At 39.2% G+C, this 23,158-nt stretch overlaps 1 protein-coding gene across 2 annotated transcripts; it reads right to left on the reverse strand.

Moving 5' to 3' along the window:
• Positions 1–1,532: 1,532 nt before the first annotated feature.
• On the reverse strand, positions 1,533–20,014 carry GRSF1 (G-rich RNA sequence binding factor 1). Of its 2 annotated transcripts, XM_059065783.2 has the most exons (10): positions 19,568–20,013; positions 16,905–17,061; positions 15,587–15,742; positions 15,047–15,190; positions 14,108–14,243; positions 11,721–11,905; positions 10,652–10,773; positions 8,550–8,685; positions 7,847–7,922; positions 1,533–6,868 (listed from the first exon to the last, which is right to left on the reverse strand). In XM_059065783.2, the coding sequence occupies exons 1-9, from the start codon at positions 19,928–19,930 to the stop codon at positions 7,873–7,875; spliced, it is 1,449 nt and encodes a 482-aa protein (XP_058921766.1). In that variant the 5' UTR covers positions 19,931–20,013; the 3' UTR covers positions 1,533–6,868; positions 7,847–7,872. The 2 variants fall into 2 exon arrangements, with proteins under 2 accessions (XP_058921766.1, XP_066891910.1); XM_067035809.1 differs by lacking the exon at positions 7,847–7,922 and having other exon boundaries at positions 19,568–20,014.
• Between the last annotated feature and the right edge of the window lie 3,144 nt (positions 20,015–23,158).

Below are 23,158 nucleotides of genomic sequence, written 5' to 3' on the forward strand. Positions count from 1 at the left end.
TATTCTCAACATTCCTGAGGACAGTTGATTCTGTTAACACATTAATTACTTTTGTATAAGAGGTTTTTGCAAGCATGTCAATCTACCAAATCAGAAATCAAGTATCTGACAAGCAGTTTCTATACCTAGAATAAAAGACAACCTTTATTCAAAGACAGCATATCATCTTGAAATGTAAACATAGTTAAAAATAGAACCAGAGACCAACTGTAAGCAGTGCTGAGGATGTCAGATTCCTGAGTTAATAACTAAGCTTGGTAAAGAGAGATGACTCAGGACTCTGATGGGTAGTGGGGTAGAAAGACTGAACAAGTCTCCAGGCAGCAGTACCACCATGCCATTTTGGGGGTGCTGCTTTTCAGCAGATTATATATATAGATTAGATATATATATATATTATATTATATATATTAGATATATTATTCAATTATAAGATCTATCACAAATAGTTTACTCCTGTAAATTAGAGCAGGTTAAAAATTAGCCCAATATTATCACTTGTATTCCCCCATTTGCTCTCTTGAGGAGCCAAGAAATGGATGGAATTACAGCCAGCCTATCAAAAATTCTGAATAACTTGGTTTCTCAGTTCTGGTCTTTATTCCCAAATGTCATCAAGTGGCAGAAAGGTTGAGGAGCCCCTTTATTTCAGTTAGAACCAAGCATGTTTTGGGATCACAAGTCTGAATATACTTGTGAAGTTTCACAGGCTTCAAATTTAGTCTGGATCATTTGAAAAGCTTATTCTTAAATGTACCTTGGTGATCCTTGTGGGTTTCACTGAGCTGTCCATATTCTAGTCTACCTTGGCTACACACCTTCATGCTTTATCACCAGATGCTTTCAAAATCATTTCACTGGAATGTCATAATTCTGACACAGAACCTAGAAGCCATAAAAGGGGAGATTTAAGAAATCTACCACATAAAAACAATTTCTGCCATGACAAGCAAATAAAGTGACAAGTTGTCGAGGGGTGGGCGGGCAGTATTTAAAGCCAGCTCATTGCAAGGTCTCCCGCCAGTTAAGCCAATTAATTAAGAAAAAAGACCAAACACAATAGAAAAGTGCTCATTTAACATCACTGAAAGGCCATCAGCGAAACTCAGCTTGTGGAAAACCTCTAAAGGTTTATTGCATTTCTTCAGCAAATAAGAAGGGAAAAAAGAAATGGAAGGGGAAACATAAGATTAAATAAGAAAGAGGCACTTCAGTTTCACTAAAGATATCTGAATGGTCAATAAGCTTACGAAAAAATGCTCACCATCATTTATTGGTACAGCAAATGAAAACCACAATGAAATACCACTACATACAGAATGGCTAAAATTACAGGCTGAAAACATCAGATGGTGAGGATGTGGCCAACTGGAACTCTCATATTGTTTGTGGGTGTTTAAAACAGGATGACCACTCTGGAAAAGGGTATGTCAATTTCTAGTAAAATTAAAAATATATCAACCTTGCAATTTAGGATATTCTACTAAGTACTTACCCAAAAGAAGTTAAAACATGGGTCCACAAGCCTTGCGCAGGATATTCACAGCAACTTTATTCATAATAGCCCAAAACTGGAAACAGCCCAGCGCCCACAAGCTGTTCACCCGACAAGTGAAAGGTTAAACTGTAGCATATTCATACAATGGAATACTACTCAACAACTAAAAGGAACAAAGAGCCGAAACACATAGATGAATCTCAACACATGCTGAGAGGAAGAAATTTACACAATAATACATACTGATTTCATTCCTATGAAGTTCTAGAATAGGCCAAACTAATCTATGGTGAAGACAAAATCCTAATAAGAAGGGATGGGAGAGGTACAGGAATTGACTACAGAAATTTTCTGATGTGATGGAAATGTTCCATAGCTTGTAAGGGGTTTGGGTTACAGAGCTGTATGTCAAAACTCATCAAATTAATATTTGTTCAATTCACTGTAAATTTTACCTCAAGAACAAGAAGTCTACTTAATGATATAGATGCCACAAAGCTTAAGATTCAAGTATAGATGTCTACAACTTTGACACACATAAAGAAAAAAGACTGATGGGTGCACAGATGCATGATGAAGAAAACATGGCAAAATGTTACTTGTAGGATCTAGGTGGTAGGTATAAGCATATTTTTAATCCAACTTTTCCAGATACTTGAATTTTTTTATTAAAACATGTTGCAGGGGAAAGAGACATAATAAACATTGCAATGTGTGGACTGTTGTTCAGATAATGATTCAAATATACTTTTTTAAAATGACATTTCATATAGATATTTGATAAGACATTAGTATTTTTAGGAATGATGGTACTTTTTAAAGTTCTTTTTTAAAAGAGATGTACACTGAAATATATCCAGATAAAATGATGCTGTCTTGAATTTGCTTTAAAATTAATGAGGATAAGTAGATGGGGATTGAGAAAAAGAAAAAGGGGGAGAGGATATGAAGACAAATTTATAGGAAAAAAATCCCCAAACCCCTTAAATATGAAGAAATGCTCCATCATAAGAGAATACCATTCTGTTTTTTTTTAACCTTGACAGATTGGCAAAGAACAGATTGCTAATACACTGTGTTGGGGGGCTATGGGGAAATGGACACTTGCATTGCATTGCTGGTGCAAACTAAGGAAAAACAAATTATAGGTATCAATTGAATTTTAGATATAAATTACAAGTGCACATACTCTGATAATTTATCCTACAGAGAAATTTATGTATGTACAAAATGATACAAATTTATACAAGGTAATTCATTTCAGCAGTGTAACAGCAAAAGATTGGAAACAATTTACATCTTCATCAGTAAGGACAGGTTAAATTAAATACACCCACACTGTACAATCATTTTAAAAAACGAGAAAGGATTTTATATAGATATAAAATATTTAGGATGTAATTAAATGGGAAATGTACAGAATAGTATGCATAATATGCTATAATTTATTTTTAAAATAAATGAAAATGCCTATTAATATCTGCTTATCTATGCAGTAAAATCACTGGAAGTTTACATTAGAAACTAATGACTGGGTTGCCTGAGAAGGGGAACTAAGGGGCTAAAGTATAGGATGGGAAGGAAACTGCTCACTGTATAGCCCTTCATATCTTTTGAATTTTATTTCCTTTAAAAAGAAAAACCACAAAATTTTTAAATTATTCTATTTATTTTTGTATCATCAAGGTTTAAGAACCAAATTAAACCTTCCTATATCCTCTTCCTGAAATTCAGTAAGAAAACCACCCAACCAAAAAAACTGGGCAAAAGATCTGCACACCTCACCAAAGACAATATGCCGATGCAAATATATACAGATGTCAACATCTTGCACATTATGGAACTGCGAATTAAAACTAAGTATCACTACACACCTATTAGAATAGCTAAAATTCAGAACACTGACACCACCAAATGCTGGCAAGGATGAGTTGCTACAGGAACACTCATTCTTTGCTGGTAGAAATGCAAAATGGTTCAGCCATCTTGGAAGACAGTTTGGCAGGTTCTTACAAAACTAAACATAGTCTTACCATATGATCCAGCAATCACACTCCTTGGTATTTACCCAAATGAGCTGAAATCTTATGTATACACAAAAACCTACACACAAATGTTTATAGCAGCTTTATTCCCTTCGTACAAACTTCAGAGATTTATTTTCTGATCTGCTGAATTCAGGCAGGAAAAATGTATTCCTACTACATTACAGCAATTTTTTTTTTCAAAGCCCTGGAACTTAGGCACTTTACTGCTGAGATACGCCATTTTACTCTATAATACAGGTCCTACTAATTGAATGTGAACCCTTTCACATAATTTAGGGAAAACTCTCAAAATAATGGAACGTTTTAAATTATAAAATTATCAAGATGTAATCCAGAGAAAAATCTCCAAGTGAGAATCTGCTAAGGGACTGTTTAGGGCAGAGGATGCCAGTAGGGCATGTTAACTAATAATAAGCAGGGTCACTGCCTCAAAATGTCATAGATGGAAGTGGCTTTCTCCTGCTTCTTTCTCTCCACATCACAGAAGTGAGAAGGATTTTAGAGCCTACTGCTCCACATCAGAATCAGTTTCCTTTGCCACCTGGCAGAAGCATCTCACCCAGAAGTAAAAACACAAGCACAACATGGTTCTGCTTAGGCGTCCCTGGTGGCGCAGTGGTTGGGAGTCCGCCTACCGATGCAGGGGACGCGGGTTCGTGCCCCGGTCTGGGAATATCCCACATGCCACAGAGCGGCTAGGCCCATGAGCTGTGGCCGCTGAGCCTGCGCGTCCGGAGCCTGTGCTCCACAACAGGAGAGGCCACGACAGTGAGAGGCCCACGTACCGCCAAAAAGAAAAAAAAAAAAGGGTCTGCTTAATTCTCTGGCAAAAGTGAGTATATCAGATCAGATCACAATCTTCAACAATCTTCTCTTTGGTATCTACATGCTCTTTATGTGTCTTCCCTTGTAATTCTTTTGAGCTAGCCAAAGCAGGATATGGGGAACCTGGACATATCCAATCCCACTATTTCTGAGAGCTTTACCACAAAGGAAATTATAAAGACAAGGAGGACCCAAAGAGAAGAGCAAAACTCACTGTTATTATTTCTTTCAATAGCAAATGATGATGCATAATCCAGTCTTGTCAAATTTTAAGAGGGAGAAGTATGTCTTTAGATTGGATAAAAATAAAAGATTACTTTTATTCTATTATCTGTTTTTCTTCCCTTTCTAGTAATTTGCCTTGTCAGCAGTTACTCATTTACTAACGTAAATTATGAGCAATAACCTACTAAAGGAAGTACAGGAAAGTATATGAATTCATAAGATGACTTCCCAAGAATGCCCACCTTTTTTCTGAGAACTTGGCCACTAGTGTGACAAGAAGATACACCCTTCAAGCTTACCCACCACATAATATCTTAATGCTTTGCTCTCATTCTTTTCAGAGATGTGCAAGGGAAACTCATTATCTTTTTTATTTTTATTTTTACATATTTACTTATTTGCCTGCACCGGGTCTATAGTTGCGGTATGCGGGACCAAGTTCCCTGACCAGGGATCGAACTCTGGCCCCCTGCATTGGGAGCACGAAGTCTTAACCACTAGACCACCAGGGAAGTCCCTCATTAGGTTTAAAATAAAGTAATTGCAAATGAATTAATTCCTCACCAACCCCAATCCTAATCAACACTACAGATTTTTTTCCACAGACCTACTGCTAGAGGGAGAAAGAAAAGATCACATTCTAGTAGCTCATACAGCTATAGACACCAGTTCTTATAGCTCAATACATTCAACCACGTATGAAAATACATTTCCATTTAGGTCATAATACGGAAGATGTTAAGCTGGTTGACTGAATCATGCTCTTATAGGATGATAAAAGCAAACACAACTACAAATTAACCATTTCTTCTTATAATAATACACCAGGACTTGATGTAATAAAAATGTACTAGGTTGATTCACACACTCCAAAATAAATACTCTTAGGTAATCTTCAGCCTGAAACAAGCCTTCATTTATTGACTACTTACAGTACAGTGATTCCGTATCTTAGCTGGTAATCAAAGATGGTTATGTATTAAGTGAGAGAAGACATAATCTCTCTTCCAGATACCACCCCTCAGAAATCTGGGCTAATTAAACTTTAAGAACTAGAATTGCATCTCCTGGTAACCACATGACAGTCGTCACCCTGAGAACAGGAACAAGGCAAAGAAAACATACAGGACTTTGATTCTCCTACACAGGTACACATAAAGTTAGTTTATTAATGACTACATTTTGAAGCCAGCCATTTCGATCCAATATTTAAATAACAAGCTGTTTAATATTAAAGCAGAAAGTACTGCCACAATGTGACAGAAATACAGCTTTATCCATAATCCTTTCACACGATTATACGTTAAATGCTATTTTTAGTTAAGCAAGGCACCCCTACTTGTTCTAAAATATGGGATGTGCTACCGCACTGAAAAAGCAAATAAGGAGACTCAGATTTTTTTCCTATCTAGAGCTGGTTTAAATTCAAGTGAAGCCATTAATGTCCTTACCAGTCAGGACTGTTATGACATGTCACTTCATAGTATTGAGACTAACACACACCTTAAGGTCTACCCCAAAATCAAAAACAGGTGGGGGGACAGGGGTCAGACAACTTTTACATTAAGACTATATAATTGCCTCCTTAACTATACAGGCACCAATGTTAAATGCCTGTAGCACAAGGCTTAGAAAGGCAAAACATTTCTAAAGACATAAAACTGCCAAATTATTGTCATTTACACTCACTAACCTGTGGTATTTTTTGTTTTGATTGTTTTTTTAAAATTCCTACCCCTATCTACCTAAGTAACCAAATACACCTAAAATTAAAATAACTCTGCCAAACCATAATGGTTCAAAGGTCTGAAACCTTTCCTTGCTTTGGTGAGTATTTGGTTAAAATAATCAGTATTTCATTCCATGAAAAGTTTCACATCAGAGTTCTTAATTCACAGGCAAAAAGCAAAACCTCAAACAGATCATTTTTAAAATGGGAGAAAGATTTTAAAGGACAGTGCTGAATAAAAATATGTAGTCTTTACACTGGGTCACAAGTCATCTATGAAAAGTGTTTAATCATATAAAATAAAGACCAGATTTTTTAATCAGATCCTGGACAGTTTAAACAAAAAAGTAAATCTGTGGTTTATTTCATAATCCTAAACTGAATCTTTCCTTTTTCTTTCTAAACAGTCCACTATGGAATTTTTCTTATAAGCAATTAACCCAAAACCCCCAAATGATTTCTCTAGCAGTTGCTGCTAAAAAACTGGAACTTTAGATCTCATGTCCAAGAAAGATGTGCAAATGAAATGCTTCTTGCTTCATCCTGAAAATAAAACAAAAAATGTTGCATGCTTACTCAATGTGAAAAAGTGTTGTGCACATTCCCATACCATTTAAAACTACAAATTCAATAGTTTTTCTTTCTAATTTACTGCAAGTTATCTGACAAACCAATTAAGCTAAGGTGAAGAAAATTAGTTAGGCATTAGTGTTTGCAGCCTGGTATGAAGATAGCAGATTTTCAGAGTTGGGCACAGAATATACTTTGCATAGATTTTAGCTAATGTAAATATTTAAGTCCCATGAGATTGTGGGACTTTATATCCAAAAGTAGCCTATGACAACTATAGTAAAGAAATGCCCCATGTGTTTTCTAGAAATCACTACAGGTAAGTGTCTTAAAGGAATGCCCCACTACATGTAGAAAAATGATCACAATACAATATATTAAAAGATTTTATGGGGAGAAAGAGAACACATAGCACTGAATCAGGGAAGGGATATCAAAACATATTTAGTTGATTTGTCACAGATAAAACTCTGAAATCTATGTACTTCCTAGGACAACAATTTTCACTAACACCATTTCAGGAAAAGAAGCAGTGTTACATTAAGTGTATAAATCCATGACACACCCTGGTTTCAAATATCTAAAAACTATCTTAGAACGGAGGAAATGTGTGTAAATTTTATAGGACGACAAGCTAACACAAGGCACATTTTCAGTGTATTATAATATACAGCTACTAAAGATGAAAAGTTCTTTTTAAGCACATAGCATGATGAATGTTGGGAATGACGCAAAAAGATTCTAATGGGGAAGATACTCAAAGCCACTATACGATCATAATGAATCCTATTTCCCAGGAGAATTTCACTCCTTATAGTCAGGCTTCAATTATCATGATTAGTTTGATGTTTATTAAAAAGAGAATGGTTTTCAACCGTATTATAAATTTGTGAGTTAATGATTAACTTATGAACTGAAAATAATTTACACAACTGCACCTCTTAAATTTACCTTATTTTCTGGAATCCCTGGAAGTCTTATTTTCCTTTCGGACATGAATTCAGGAACAATTCAATATATCTATGGTCTGAGAATGACAAAAAAGGATCCGTTCTTAACCCTCTGCCTTTTGAAAGCAGATCGTTTTCACTGAGATGTTGGACACTACAGGTGTCTGTCCCCAGGCCAGCAGGGACCTCTGAAGTCTTCTTCAGGACCTGGCTTTTTAGGACTTTTGTAATCTCACAGCTATCCAAGCTCCACTTCCAAACTTTTAAGAACTTTAATCGAAAGTTAAATTGAAGGTACTGTTTGTAGACACGTAACACCCACGAAAGCCCAGCCATCATGACAAATCCCTAAGTGTTGTCTTCAGAAAATGCTACTGGTTATCACAGCTTCAGCATCTCCTGTTTTTTGATGCTCAGCTCCCCCTGCTGAACTCAGTTTCCTGGCTTCTCCTTCCCCCCCTCTCATCCCTTTGCTGTTCTGTGTAGTGATCTGGTGAGAGAAACTGCTGCTTACTCCCCCACTCCTACCTCTACCCCCCTGCACTACATATGAGTTTCAAGATTTATTGCTGCAATACAAGTGCTTTATGTTGGCTTTTCTCAAAACAAAAAAAAACAAAAAACCCCACAAAGAAACAGAGAAAGGCATTTGTAAACAAAGACAGACATCAAAAATAACAACAAAAACCATGTGCAGCACTTACGAACGTGGGACCGATCCTTGAGCATAGCTGCAACAGCGTCCTCATGGGTATCGAAGTGCACATCAGCTTCTCCAGTGGCCTTCCCACTGGAACTGTATTCCATGGTGATTCTTACAGGCTTCAGTGGAGCAAAAAACTAAACAACAAACAAAGGAAGCCAAAAGGAACATGTTACTAGGTCAATTTCTAGAAGTCTGGTGGCTCTGCATTTTTCTTTCAGACTTTGATTCATACACCTGATAAATTTATTTTTAGGAAATCTCTTTAAGCAACAATGTAGTTACACATCTACCACCTCTGCTGGCTCTTCTGATCTTCTTAGAACTCACAGTTACATTTCAAATATCTGTTCACAGAGAACTTAAACTATATATACAATACAATAACATACAATAGTTATCAAACTTTTCTTTATACCAACAAGGACCACTTTTATTATTCCTCCCAAACACCTCCTCTCCCATTTCTAAAAACTGTCCATCAAATATACTGCATTTCTATTTTTCTTTTAATTTTTTTTGCGGTACGCGGGCCTCTCACCGCTGTGGCCTCTCCCGTTGCGGTGCACAGGCTCCGGACGCACAGGCTCAGCGGCCATGACTCACGGGCCCAGCCACTCCGCGCATGTGGGATCTTCCCAGACCGGGGCACAAACCTGTGTCTCCTGCATCGGCAGGCGGACTCTCAACCATTGTGCCACCAGGGAAGCCCCTCTATTTTTCTTTTTTAATATTTATTTATTTATTTATTTGGCTGCACTGGATCTTACTTGTGGCATGCGGGACCTTTAGTTGTGGCACATGGGATCTAGTTCCCTAACCAGGGATTGAACCTGGGCCCCCTGCATTGGGAGTGCGGAGTCTTAGCCACTGGACCACCAGTAAAGTCCCTACACTTCATTTCTTAATAATTTATTTTTACCATGTTTTAATCAAACATGGAGCTGATAATAAGTTTCTTATCAGCACTACCTAAACAGAGCTACCACACTGAGTGGTTAATATTCCAAACCAAACCAATTCTTTAATGAGACTGTGAAACTTTCATTTGGGTAAAAATGTGATTCCTAATAGGTTTTTTGAAATAATAAAGACAATTCTAAGGCCCCAGTACTAACTAATTCCAAGGCCCCACTACTAACTGGATCCTAGATTTGGATCTACCTTAAGCACACATCCTGGAGTTCAGGAAGTCAATAAGGACTTTGTTATTTCATCTTTTCATTTCATAGAGTATCTATCATAAAATGAAAATATCTTAAAAATTCCTTTTCTCAAAAATCAGGGAAGCTGGATGCAAGAAGGCTATATGGTGTAATGATAACTCCAGGCATTTAGGACTACTAGATTTGTGTCTAGTATATAACTGCCCTGTGACAAATGCTCTTGGAGTCTCTTTTTCTTAAACTCAAAGATGAATAGGTTGAGGGACTTCCCTGGTGGCACAGTGGATAAAAGATAAAACTCTGTGCTCCCGATGCAGGGGGCCCTGACTCGATGCCACAACCAAAAGTTCACGCATGCCACAACTAAGGAGGCCATGTGCCGCAAGTAAGGAGCTGGCAAGCCGCAACTAAGAAGCCCACGTTGTGGTTGAGAATCCATCTGCCGATGCAGGGGACACGGGTTCGTGCCCCGGTGTGGGAAGATCCCACATGCCGCGGAGCGGCTGGGCCCGTGAGCTGTGGCCGCTGCGCCTGCGCGTCCGGAGCCTGTGCTCCGCAAAGGGAGAAGCCACGACAGTGAGAGGCCCACGTACCACAAAAAAAAAAAAACAAAACAAACAAACAAAAAATGAATGGGTTGAACTAATTTAGAGAAAGACCAAGCTTTTTTACGTTGAATACTTAACCCATGCCATATTATTTTGCACCTATGAAATGCTATTATCCATTACACACATGACCTTAAAATGTAATAAAACCCACACCTCTCAGCCAAAGAAAATAAAACAAGCCCCCACAACTGTGGAGACGCCACCTTGCTGTCCAAAGATACTGCAGAAATACTATATTTTTCTTCTCTACCTTCCCTAAATAGAAGTTCAAATCTTTAGAACTTTTGTTCAAAGCTATTGAGATTGGATATCTTACTGCCACACACATTTATAATGTCTTGGGCATTGGCTTGGAAAGGCAATCCTCTCATGTGGACAAAATGTAGTGAAGATGTAGTTCCAAAATCAACAGCCTCTGGAATCTTTTCTGACATCTCCTTAGGCAATTCTAAGAAGTGGGACAAAAAGCACTGTAAAGAACATAAACACTTCAAAAGTTATTAGCAGATTATAATTAGGAATGACCTTTATGACAAAACCCTCACTCTTGAAATACCCTAGTAACGAAGAGGGTTTCAATTTTAAAAGCCAAGATGATCTGAAATTTCTGCTGCCTAACAAGTATCACCTGAACATTCATAAGGATTTAGTATCTCAAACCATTACCAGATTACAAAAGAACGTACCTTTCTCTAACAACTGAGAGACAGGAAAATGATTATGAACGAAAAAATAAAGACAAGAGAAATTCCCTGGGTTACAGTCACTTAAAAAAAAAAAGGAATAAATATGGTAACAGGATAATCCGAGAGCACAAACTTAAAAAGTATTTATCAAACTTTAAAGATTCCAAATGTTGCTTTGGGATTAAGAATCAAAGGAATAATTAAACACAGAGGCAAACAAAACACCTTACTTTAGTCAACAATCCTGCTCTCTACACACATCTTTTCCCATCTTAAGTTTAAATGTTGACATCTTACTTCTTTTTGTTATATATGTGCAACCCAGGTTTTGACACACAATCTGCAAAAATGATTAAATTTTTTTAAAAAACCTATGAAATAATTAAGACCTTCTGCATGTATAGTCAACCCTCCTCCATATCTGTGAATGTGGAACCCGTGGATATGGAGGGCTGCCTATGGGACTTGAGCATTCATGGATTTTGGTATCCATGGTGGGTCCTGGAACCAATCCCCTGGGGATACTGAGGGACGACTGTATTCATAGCACGTACCACACTCAAAGACATATTAAACATTTAACTCAATTTCCTTTGTCCTATAATCTACAATTTGATACAACATGGTCATACAAAAAAAAATTTTCTTTAACAAATATCAAAACGTACAAGGCAGACCCAATGAGTTTCCATAAGAGGCAAATCCTTACCTATTTCCTTCTCACTTTCAAAAGCCGTCATGGGTCGGATATCCTCACTTACTTCATGTTCTTCAAAGACCATTTCTGGCTCAGTTATATACTTAGCAGTGGGAGAAGATGCCATTTTCTTTCCCTTGTGAGAACCAACATGTGTTCGAACTTCATTCCTTCTGCTTGGAAATATCTCTATATATCTATGTCGAAGCAAAAGTGAACAGGCATAAATGGTACAAAGTAACTTTACATTGAACTCTTTTAAAATAAAACATGCAGGGCTTCTCTGGTAGCGCAGTGGTTAAGAATCCGCCTGCCAATGCAGGCGGATCTTGCCGTGTCCCGGAAGATCCCACATGCTGAGGAGCAACTAAGCCCGTGCGCCACAACTACTGAGCCTGCGCTCTAGAGCCCTCGAGCCACAACTACTGGAGACCGTGCGCCTAGAGCCTGTGCTCCGCAACAAGAAGCCACCGCAATGAGAAGCCCGTGTACCGCAACAAAGAGCGGCCCCTGCTTGCCGCAGCTGGAGAAGGCCCGTGCACAGCAACGAAGACCCAACGCAGCCAAAATTTTTTTAAAAATAAATTAAAATAAAACATGCATACATATTATTTCCGATAGCTAACAAACACAGTGTCCAAAGACAACAGGTGGCATAAAGTAAGAATGGAAATAGATATTCGCCCATGAAAAAGTACTCTCAACAGAGCAGGTCACTGATTTAATCCTCCCCAAGGTAAGTTTTCTTCATATACATTTTAACAATGTTTTCTGCCCTGTTTTGCTTCATGCGGACAAATATGCAAAGGTTAACTGTGTGTATGAAAAGAATCTAGTAAGAAAGGTTTCATTTTGTTTTTTACAGTTGATTAACAATCAATCTCTTGAGATCTTAAAATTCAATTCTGTGAAAATTAATCATATGTGTTTAAGATATTAAAAGTCACAGTATATGAGGAGCTAACTTCTCCCAGGACTTCACTAAGAGGCTAATGAGAATTAATGAACTAAATGTCAATTCTAACTTGCTATCTGTTTGGCTGTAGAACTGTTAAATCCAAGCTTCTGGAATCAGTTTTCTTTTTCTCAACAATGCTTTTCCAAATTAGGTTATTAAGCTTGAATTGTACAAATCCTTTGCATTTACAGACCTAGATGTGCAACATTTCTTAATTTACTGAAGAGATCTATACACTGCCTTGATGTTCCCACATAAAAACATATTACTGACATGTTCCCAGTTATAAGAAAATATGAAGACTACTGAAAGAAAATTAATGGGGGGGATGTGCGTTTTGCATGTACTTTCTTCATTAAAAATTGTTTAATAAAGACCTTTGAACCAATTCTATACGTAGATCCTGAAATAGAATGACTTTGGAATGACTTTTTTAAACTTCAAAGAAAAAAGGTCAGAAAACAAGCAAGACAATGAATTAAAATTTGACACTTTTTGAGTACTCCCCCAAAGTTAAAACACAAATGAGCAAACAAAAAAAGAATAAAACAGAAAAAGAAATAAAGAAAACTAAACAACACAAATGAACTCAATCTATCACTACGTGTATCCTAGCGTGATGTGATATGCAGTATACAGTATTGCCTATAGAGTATCTATATCATAACTGTTAACCTGAATCATTCTAAGACTCTAGGTCTAACTTCCAGTTTTCAGGAAATAATAGAGGATACAAATGAACAAGTTAAGTGACACCGTGAGGAAGCAAAAGGATAAACACAGAACATGAGACATTGTACAGGACAACTGACTCAAATTCTTCAAAAGTCAATTGCATCTTGAAAAGGGGGAGGGGAATTCCCTGGTGGTCCAGTGGTTAGGACTCCATGCTTTCTCTGCAACGGGCCTGGGTTCAATCTCTGGTCAGGGAACTAAGATCTCGCAAGCCGCTCTGTGCAGCCAAAAGAAAAAATAATAATAATAAAAAGGGGGAGGGAACATAAAAATAAAGGAAGTGGGGATTTGCTCTAATTGAAGAGAAATTGAAGCATAACAATCAAATACAACATATGGACCATGTCTAGATTCTGGTGAGGGAAAAAAAAAGCAACTGGAGAAAGACATTTTGGGTATAAATGGGAAAATGTGATTACGGACTGGCACTAGATGAAAAATTATCACTAATTTTGTTAAATGTGATAATATTGGGATCATATAAAAATGTTTTCTTAAAGAGGCATTCTAAAATAACAGATGCAGCAAATACAACAAAGGTTAAGAATCTGTTCATCTAAGTGATGGGCATTTGACAGCTCATCATACTACTCTACTTTTTCTGTGTTTAGATAATTTTACAGTTATATTATACTGCATTCACCAAAACGACCCAGTGTATTGGCCAATATGATCATTCTGCATCGTTAGTATCTGCTTCACTCACCGGTTGCCAATTTCTTCCCTGTGTTTCAAAAGGGCTTGGTTGGCCATTTCTGGTTCTTCAAACTGCACATAGGCTTCTCCTGTTTTTCTTCTCCCTCTATAATCCATGACAAAAGTAATGTCTACTATGTTCAGTCCTAGGATGTCAAAACATTATTACAAATTAGTGCTAAAAGGAGCTTTTTTATTCTTAGACTTAAAACATTCATTCACGTACTAAGAATTTCTTTTTAATTTTATTAGTAAAATTGTGGGGCTATTTTGCCAGTCCCAAAGCTGAATACATGCCTAATGGGAAGAAAATTATTATGCAGCCAAAAGCTAATAACACCCACACATTCCCAGAACATTTAGGGTCCAAGCAGTCCATCTAAAACACACAATTCGGTTTTTTGCCATTAGTTGTATACAGAGATTTAGACTAACATCACTACTGGTGCATATTTTACCCCTAAGAATCAGATGATAATTTTTTTTTTTTTCCCCCAAAACGGCCGTGCTGTGCAGCTTGCAGGATCCTAGTTCCCTGACCAAGGACTGAACCTGCACCATCAACAGTGAAAGCAGAGTCCTAACCACTGGACTGCCAGGGAATTCCCTAGGTGTTAATGCTTTTATATCATATAAATTGCTATTGTCTAAGACAAATATAGCCACTCTCATGAGAGGATGTTTTCCTCAATAGTGAAAAAACACAAAACAAACAAACAAAAAAACTCCACATTAAATTATTTTGAAATATGACACTCCCCAAAGATCAGTGTTTTAGGTCAAAACACTTATATAATCTATAAATATTGGCAATCCAAGTGAAGAGTTCTCCCCTAAACAACCTAATATAACTGCATGCAGTTACCAGGAAAAGGTTCACCTAAGATAAAGAAGGAAACGATGGGGGGAAAAGATATGAGGCCCCAAACACGATATAACTGAAAAGCACCTGCAAAGAAGTCTATAATGTCTTTCTCACTGCAACTATAAGGAAGTCCTCTCAAACGAACCACGCCATCATTTACCACAGGTGTAGATTTGACATGCAGGCTCTTCATTAAGGCATCCACATCTTCATTGTTTATCTCATATACTAAGAAAAAGCACAAAAGGTATGCAATATTTACATAACAAAGGAAGAAGCCATTAAAAAAATAATCACACTGGGTGGGTTTATCCAGAAATCTAAAAACTAGTATTTTTAACCTTATGTACTTCTCTGGAGAAAATAATAAATAACATTTATCAAGTATTTACTATGCGCCAGCTGTAACATCAAAACTTCTGAAGTAAACTGGGTCAACACCCTCATTTTATAGATAAAAAACTGAGATTATTTGTGTGCTTCATTTTCACACTCTGGAAAAGGGTTTTTCATAGTATCTAACTACTTCATTATTCATAATATCAAACACAGGATCAAATGAGCTGCCTTGAAAAGTACAGTCAATGTAATGAACCCGAAAAGCTATAACACAACTTCACGTACCTTCCACATACCGCTGCCCCATGTACATGCGGTGTTTTTCTAAGGCTTTTTGCACATCCTGCTCTGACTCCATTTCAATTAAGGCATCACCCCTTCGTTTCCCATCTCTATTTAAGAGGAAGTGGATTCCATTCTCACCATTGCGAATTCTGCAGTCTGAAAGTATGTGAGTAAAATCAATTAAAACCAGAAAGCAAAGTTTTAGATCAATCATACAAGTCACTAGAATTGCAATCTTCCAAAACCAAAACAAAGCAAGATCCAAAATGCCTGTCATTTTCCTTACACAAACCCCCATCACTGAAGCCGTCCAAATGCTGATGAGCTGGTAGTCTCTAAAATGTTCCAAGTGGAGAAATAAGTGAACCTTAGCACAAAAGCTTATGACCCCCTGATCATTAAATGGCAAATCAGGCTAGGCTCAATACAAAATGCAATATGGACTTCCAAATGCTTCTACAATCAGTTTCAAATCACTTAAGGAATTAAAATATGGTTTATGCATAAGTGTCTTCTTTCATTATGACCATATCCATAAGAACTCTAATATATCTCCTATAAGAATAATTTAACTTTTCCCCCTTTTCATTACCAAAGAAAGACATCCCCATACTGCACACTACTTATACTGGGAGCAAGCTGAAGATGTAAGTGGCTTTACAAACTGCTTGATCCACACAAATGCACATCAGGTACTTATAATACAGTGTTACATTGTTTTATAACATTTTTTATAATGTTATAAAAATGTTTATAAATGTTTTATAACATTTAAGGCAACATCTTCTAGAACCTTCTTAAGAGGGAGGAAGATTAAAAATCAGTCAGATACAGAAACTTTAACTACAGATGCATAAACCTTCAAACACGTTATTAAGGAAATTGTATCACTTGCTTAGTGATCTTGTATTCTAAATGTATGTTATTAAATAAAAAGCTACTCAACCTATATTCTCACTAACATATTCCCACTAACAGGTTTCACCTTTTGATATGTACATATTAAAACTTCAGAGAAAACGAGTTTTGTATCATGTAGTTTTAACATGAAAATTTTTTCGGACCATTGTAAAACAGTTATACTCCAATAAAGATGTTAAAAAATAAATAAATAAAATAAAATAAAATTTTTTCGGTATTCAACCTGGTATATATGACAAATGATAACACATTATGCCACTATGCATATGTAAACCATCCAGAATGAGACAATTCCCATGCATCAAATAAGATGTCTACAGCATAGCCTAACTTGAATTTTATGGGACTACCTTTCAGTCAGACGAAATTACATATTCAAAACATACATAAAATATACCTGAGAAAAAGCTAAGCACATCTTCTACAGTGCACGACCACGGTAATCCTTGAGCTCGAATGAGATAAACATCATCCACTTCCTCTCCTAACTTGGACGGAGGCAATTCATATTCAGGCAGAGGTGGAAGGTCTTCCAGGTAGGTAGTTTTGGACTCCTTCCAAGAGAAATGAAGAAATATTTCTTGAACAACCTACTTAGAAAATTTGTTTTCAAAGTTTATTTCCACAAATTAACACCCTGGATATTATTCTTTGGGGACCATTAGTATTCCAGAGGCAAGAAGTAAAATTCACAAATCTAACTCATCCTATTTTGGCTTAAATTGTACATCCTAAAGCAACAGTTTGGTAGGACATAAATTTTATTCCAGGCTTGTTTTTAAATTCATCAGTCCTGAAGTATACCTCATAATAGTGTTTTAGTTAAAGCAGGATAACAGGGGTCCCTTCAATTTAACAAATATGTATCTCCTAATCACAGCACACCATAATTAGGCCCTCATCTCAAAAATCTTACCATCCAGATAAGACAAGCACACAAGGCAGATGCTTTAAGGGCTATAATTAAGATACAAGATATTATAGAAATTCAAAACAGAGCACCAACAGAAGAATCATGACATGATATGAGATGAGCCTTGAAGGAAGGCTAGAATTCTGAGAGCAATATATAAAGGATAGGCATTCCAGTTTGAGAAGTGAGGGGAAGAAACAGTATGAACAGAAGCCCATTTGCAAAACAGCAATAATTCCATTTGGCTAAACTGTAGGGTACAATTAGGAGCCAAAGAAGATGAGCTGGCAAAAAAAAAACTGGGTACCACATAGCAGAGGGATTGAGTGTTGAGCTCAGTGTGTGTCGTTAACCTGGTAGGCAAAGGGAAGCTAATAAAAGACATTTAGAAGTGTGTAAATCAACAAGACAGCAGGATGCCTGGAAAGATTAATTTGTCAACTGGTATGTCAGACCATCTGAATAAGGGAAAGATCATAAAAGGCAACAGCAGTAGTGTGAGGTAACAGGAGCCTGAGCCATACCCAAAGAACTCTATTTTACAACACTAAACAAAAACCGGAATGTTATAAGATTCCAACAAGCACCACAACCATAACCAGGGAAAACACCTCAGGTTTTAAGACTTGCACTCTACTAGGCTAAGGAAATAGATTCCTCTGTACCATCCTACCATTTACACGAAGACTTATGTCTAATTTTAAGGAGTCAATGATAAATGTAAACCTCTAGCAGAGGCCTCATACATTATCTAATAAGAATGCAACAAGCACTTCAATTATCAACATGGGAAGACAACTCAGGCTTTAAGTCAAGTGACTTGCACTCTATTGGGCTAAGGAGAGAGATACTTCACTCCTTTGTATATCCCCATCATTTTCATGGAAATTTACACATAATCTTGTGGAATCAATAATAAAAGTAAGCACAGAGGCTTACTTACTAGCAGAGGCTCAACAGATATCATTATGCTAGTCAAATTCACAGAAAAAAATAATCAAGTAAAGAGAGTAACCAGGTCACAAAAGCTTATTAGAGACAGTTTTTTGTTGTTGTTGTCGTTAATAAGGGCAACATTCCCCATTTTCCCAGAATTCCATAAGCATCACAAGCTTCCACTGAAAAGGGCAGCAGAAAGTATTGGGCCAGGATTCAAATCAATTAGCTCAGCCACTGGCAGACAGCAGCCATGCTGATTAGCTTCCCAGTTTCCTTAAGTTCAAGGAGAAGCACAAATTGAATTAATATAAATATGACCCAAGGCATCAGGTACATGGTAGTCAAAAAGTGTGCGGACATTTCCGAGATGCCACGTAACAAGCAGAAAAGAAAGCTTCCTACGAGGCACAAAATATTTGCAATGTGAATACTTAAAGCACACACTGACTCAAAAAAAAAAAAAAAATACTGTAGACTCACTCCTGGGTCCCCAAACGATCGCCTCAGCCCCAGACGCCTCCTCTCCTCGGTCCCCCTCCCCCAATGTCATAGTCTCCAAACTGTCCTTCCCATCAGCGGTGACCCATGGTCCTAAAGGACCTTCTGTCAGAGGAAGTGAAGGTACAGAGGTGACCTTCAGTAACTGGGGCAGCCCGCCTTTCCCAAGGGACACGAGAGCGAGGAGAGCGCTGGGGACCAGCCTCCTTCCCCACGAACCCAGCCCACGAAAGTGTGTGCGTGAACCTTCGTAGCAGCGGGCCGCGAGGCGCACCAAGGGCCGCCCAGGCCTAGTGCTCCAGCGGCACGGTGAGTCCCAGCCCTCGGGGGGTCCGGCCTCCCAACTTCACCACCAGCGGGCGGAGAGCGACAGAGATGCGCGGTGGGGGCGTCAACAGCCTCACAAAACCTACCATGGGCGGGCGGGAAACAAGGCCTCAACATTCACCCCCAGCCACACTTACACTGCCCAACCGACCAGAGACTCGAGAGGAGAACAAAACAAGGAGAAAACCCGAGCGCTGAGAGAGCGTCCCTTGTTCTGGGGCCCAATAGGAGGACTGGGCTGGCGGGGTGGGAGCGGGCGGGGGGCTGTGGCGCGTGCCGCGGATCCCCGGGCGCGCACGAGAGGCGCACGCGGAGGGGCGCGGAGGCGCGTGCGCACTGCCGGGGAAGGGTCCCGCGCGCGACCCCGCGCGGCGCCCACGTACCTGGCTGTAACCGCGCGCCGGGCCCGCCGCCGCCGCCGCCGCCGCCAGCGACTGCGGCAGCAGAGGGGCGCGCAGGGCCGGGTAGGAGGCGGCGGCCGCGGCGGCGGCTGAGGCGGCCGCTGGGGGAGGCCCCGCCAGCCTCCCGGCCGGCACAGGCCCAGTCTGGAGGCCCCGCGTGTGAGAGGCGGCGGCCGCGGCGGCCCCGAGCAGCAGCAGCAGGCGGCGACGGCCCGAGACTCCCGAGGGGAATGAGCCGGCGGCCGAGTAGAAGGGCAGGCAGGCGGCGCCGGTGCGCCGGCAGCTGCTGCAATTGCAGCCGCAGCCCCGGAGCAGCGCCCCGAGCACCCAGCGCGTCCCGGCCATGGACTCCGGAGGCGGCGCGGGGCCTGAAGGCGGCTGCGGCTGCAGCGTGAGCGGAGGGGAAGTGGAATCCAGGGCCGGGGAGGGGTTGCCGGGCACATGCGCCGCCGGCACTAGGGGCAGTGGCGAGTCGGGAGGAGGCGGAGGAGAGCGCGCTGCTCCGCCCCGTCTCCGCCCACGGGGCGGGGTGGGGCTGCCCGCGGGCCGGGAGGGGCCGGGGGCCGGTGTGATCGCCCGGTTATTCTCTCACTCGGTGGAAACTGAGGCCTGAAGAGGACGAGGTTTCCTTCTCTGGAGGGCTGAGCCCTGGAACGGAGATCTACCGACGCTCTGCACTTTCTCCCCAGTCTTGTGACCTGAGGGGCAAAAGGGCCGTTCCTGGAAGGAATTGTGATACTCTGCTTATAAAAAGAGGTTGGGATAATACTGGCGGAGATTTAATAACAACCCCCTTCCCGCCCCCCCCCCCCCCCGCAGCTTGGGTTATGTGCGGAAAGCCAGCTTTCTTTGTTTTAAAATGAAATCTATAGATACTTGTTATATGTTAATAACGAATACAGGTATTCCTCCGCTGTTAGAAAGTTCACAACAGGCCACTTCGCTTTTACGAAAGACCCATATTAGTACCTATTTTTGCTAGTGGAAAGAAATGTGATTTTCACTTTTATGAGAAAAGGTGAAAATTTAAAATAGTCAGCGTTTGTTTTGCAGCAGCCGTGGTAGAGGCTGCAGTGGCATAGCCAAGCTCCGTCTTGGGAAACTGTACTCAGCATCTCCCTGCCATTAACTTTGAACTGTGTATTTGAACATCTGTGCTTTATTTCCTTAGTAAGATGTCTTCTAGGGTAATTGCTTCCTCACTTTATGCCATTTTGGCTTCCAAAAGGTTTCATAGGAATGCTCTGCTTTCGGACAGCAGGTGAAACCTGTATAACAAAGATTAAAGCCTCTCCTGAGGATTCAGGAGTAGACAGGCAGAGGTTTGCGAAAGAATGGTTGTGCAGTTTTCCTCCTCCTGTGGCCAGGACCCCTCAAGGAAGTTCAGAAAGTGAAAAATAGAAAAAGCTAAAATTTTAAAAGTTTTTATTGTGGAAAATCTCAAAGAAAACTATAATAAACTTCTAGAATTTCAGAAATTGTATCAACATTTTTCATTCTTGTTTCGTCTCTCGTTTAAAATATCTGGAATATTTTAAAGCAAACCCCAAAGATCATGTCAATCATCCTTTCAGCATTCATCTTAGACTGATAATGACTTAAAGGGGAAAAATGACATTCAGATTAGTTGCGTTAAAAAAAATTCAACTGAGTAAAATTTAAAGATACTGGCTTTATCCAACAATTCAGGAATTGGGCAGCATCTCATCTAGCAGGTAAAAAGTAGCTGTATAAAATGAAAGACTTCTATAGGCAGAAGAGGGCGGGACAAGGAAATCATACTAGCAAAAAGTGAATTGCTTGTGTGAAGGTTGCTTTCCTTTAGGGCGTAGTTGGGGTCTATCAGGAAGACTACCTCACTAGTGCTGATCAGGTAATTCCTGATAGACTAGTTTAAGATTCCATTTCTGCAAAAGCCCAAAAGTGTAATTAGGTTTGGTGATGTGGGGCTTAGCATAAGTGACTCCATTTTGGACCTGTTTTGTTTTTAACAGCTGGTTTAAAGTATTAAAGATTATTGCATTTAAAGTTTGATTGTTTGGCGTCCCTGTTGGCGCAGTGGTTGAGAGTTCGCCTGCTGATGCAGGGGACACGGGTTCATGCGCCGGTTCGGGAAGATCCCACATGCTGCGGAGTGGCTGGGCCCGTGAGCCATGGCCGCTGAGCCTGCGCGTCCGGAGCCTGTGCTCCGCAACGGGAGAGACCACAACAGTGAGAGGCCCGCATACCGCAAAAAAAAACAAACAAACAAAAATTAAAGTTTGATTGTTTACTCTGGCCTACTTTTAGGGAAAGGAAAGTTCAGTATTTCCTAGAAAACCCTTTCCTCACCAAAAAAAGGGAAGAACAGGAAAAAATCTGATTGGCTTGGCTCTATGGACCTGGAGTATCAAAGAGAAGGGAACTTCTGCAAGATTTAGGAATCCTAGAGATTGTTTTTTCCAGGATAAAACAATCCTGGAGATTGTTTTATCACTACTACAAATCACAATTTGTGGACATGTTAGGGATTCTGTCCATATTTACAGAATCTTGCCTTCATCTTCTTAATAGTCAAAACCATCATCCATATTGTGTAATTCTGAGTGGATTAGAAACCTAAATACATAGAGTGAAATCTTACAGATTATAATCAGGAGTAACACCTAACTACCAAAATGGAAAGCTTTAGTTTTTATTTAGAGGAAGTTGGGAGAAAATAAAAGAGAAAAGAAACTAACTTTGAACACTTATTCATTCATCTAACAAACACTTATTAGGTGCTTTTTGTGTTCCAGGCACTGTGCTATGCTCTATGCATTAAGTGATACAATAATAAGTTTACAGACTAAATATCAAAATGATGTTTAGACTTACATATGTCTAGATTATATAAAGAGAGAATAGCAAATTTTGAAAATTGAAACTAACGTCTTATGGAACACCAGATTTTAAAAGTTGTGTTAATAAATATTATTTTAAACCCAAATAACTATAACTAGTCCTCTTTAGTGCTAAATTTTATTATGGAAATAAAAAGACTCTTGAGCAAAAAAAAAAAAAAAAAAAACTACATTGAGAGACTTCTTGAGTAGGGTTATGACAATGGAGATGAAGAGAAGGAAGATTTGAGAGATTTTTTTAGGAGGTAGAATCAACAGAATTTGAGGCTAGATTAGAAAGGGGCGATAGTGTTTTCTGTTATTTTGTTATTATTTAGAATTTGGAGGGATGGTTGGCGATGACTTTCATCCCTGGGAAAATTTAGAATTCAATGCAGATATATTGGAAGCAAATCAACCCCATTTTGGGTTAAGCCAGAGAAGTCTGTCCTAGAAATATTTATTCAGGAGTTGTCGGTATAAATGAAGCTGCTGGTTGGATGAGATTGCTAGGACTCAGTTTAGAATGAGAAGAGAAGAAGGCCTAGAAACAAGGCTTGAGGTACTACAACACTGAATGCCCTGTAGAGGAAAATAAACTAACAAAAGGAGAGAGAGGAGCAGCAAGACAGTTAAGAATAAATTAAGGAAAGCCAACAGAGTGTTTCTGGAAGGAAACAGATAGTATTCAACAGTGCCAAGTCCTTATTAA

Source organism: Kogia breviceps, chromosome 6 (assembly GCF_026419965.1).
Source record: "Kogia breviceps isolate mKogBre1 chromosome 6, mKogBre1 haplotype 1, whole genome shotgun sequence".
Classification (NCBI taxonomy): domain Eukaryota; kingdom Metazoa; phylum Chordata; class Mammalia; order Artiodactyla; family Physeteridae; genus Kogia; species Kogia breviceps.

What these genes read in the sequence shown, in the direction of transcription:
- GRSF1 (XM_059065783.2), bottom strand. Translation starts at nt 19,930, where the DNA reads ATGGCCGGGACGCGCTGGGTGCTCGGGGCGCTGCTCCGGGGCTGCGGC. An exon ending in CGGCGCGCGGTTACAGCCAG is followed by an intron (nt 17,062 to 19,567) that starts GTACGTGGGCGC and finishes TTCTCTTGGAAG; the next exon opens with GAGTCCAAAACTACCTACCT. An exon ending in ATGCCCAAGACATTATAAAT is followed by an intron (nt 8,686 to 10,651) that starts GTGTGTGGCAGT and finishes TTTGTTGTTTAG; the next exon opens with TTTTTTGCTCCACTGAAGCC.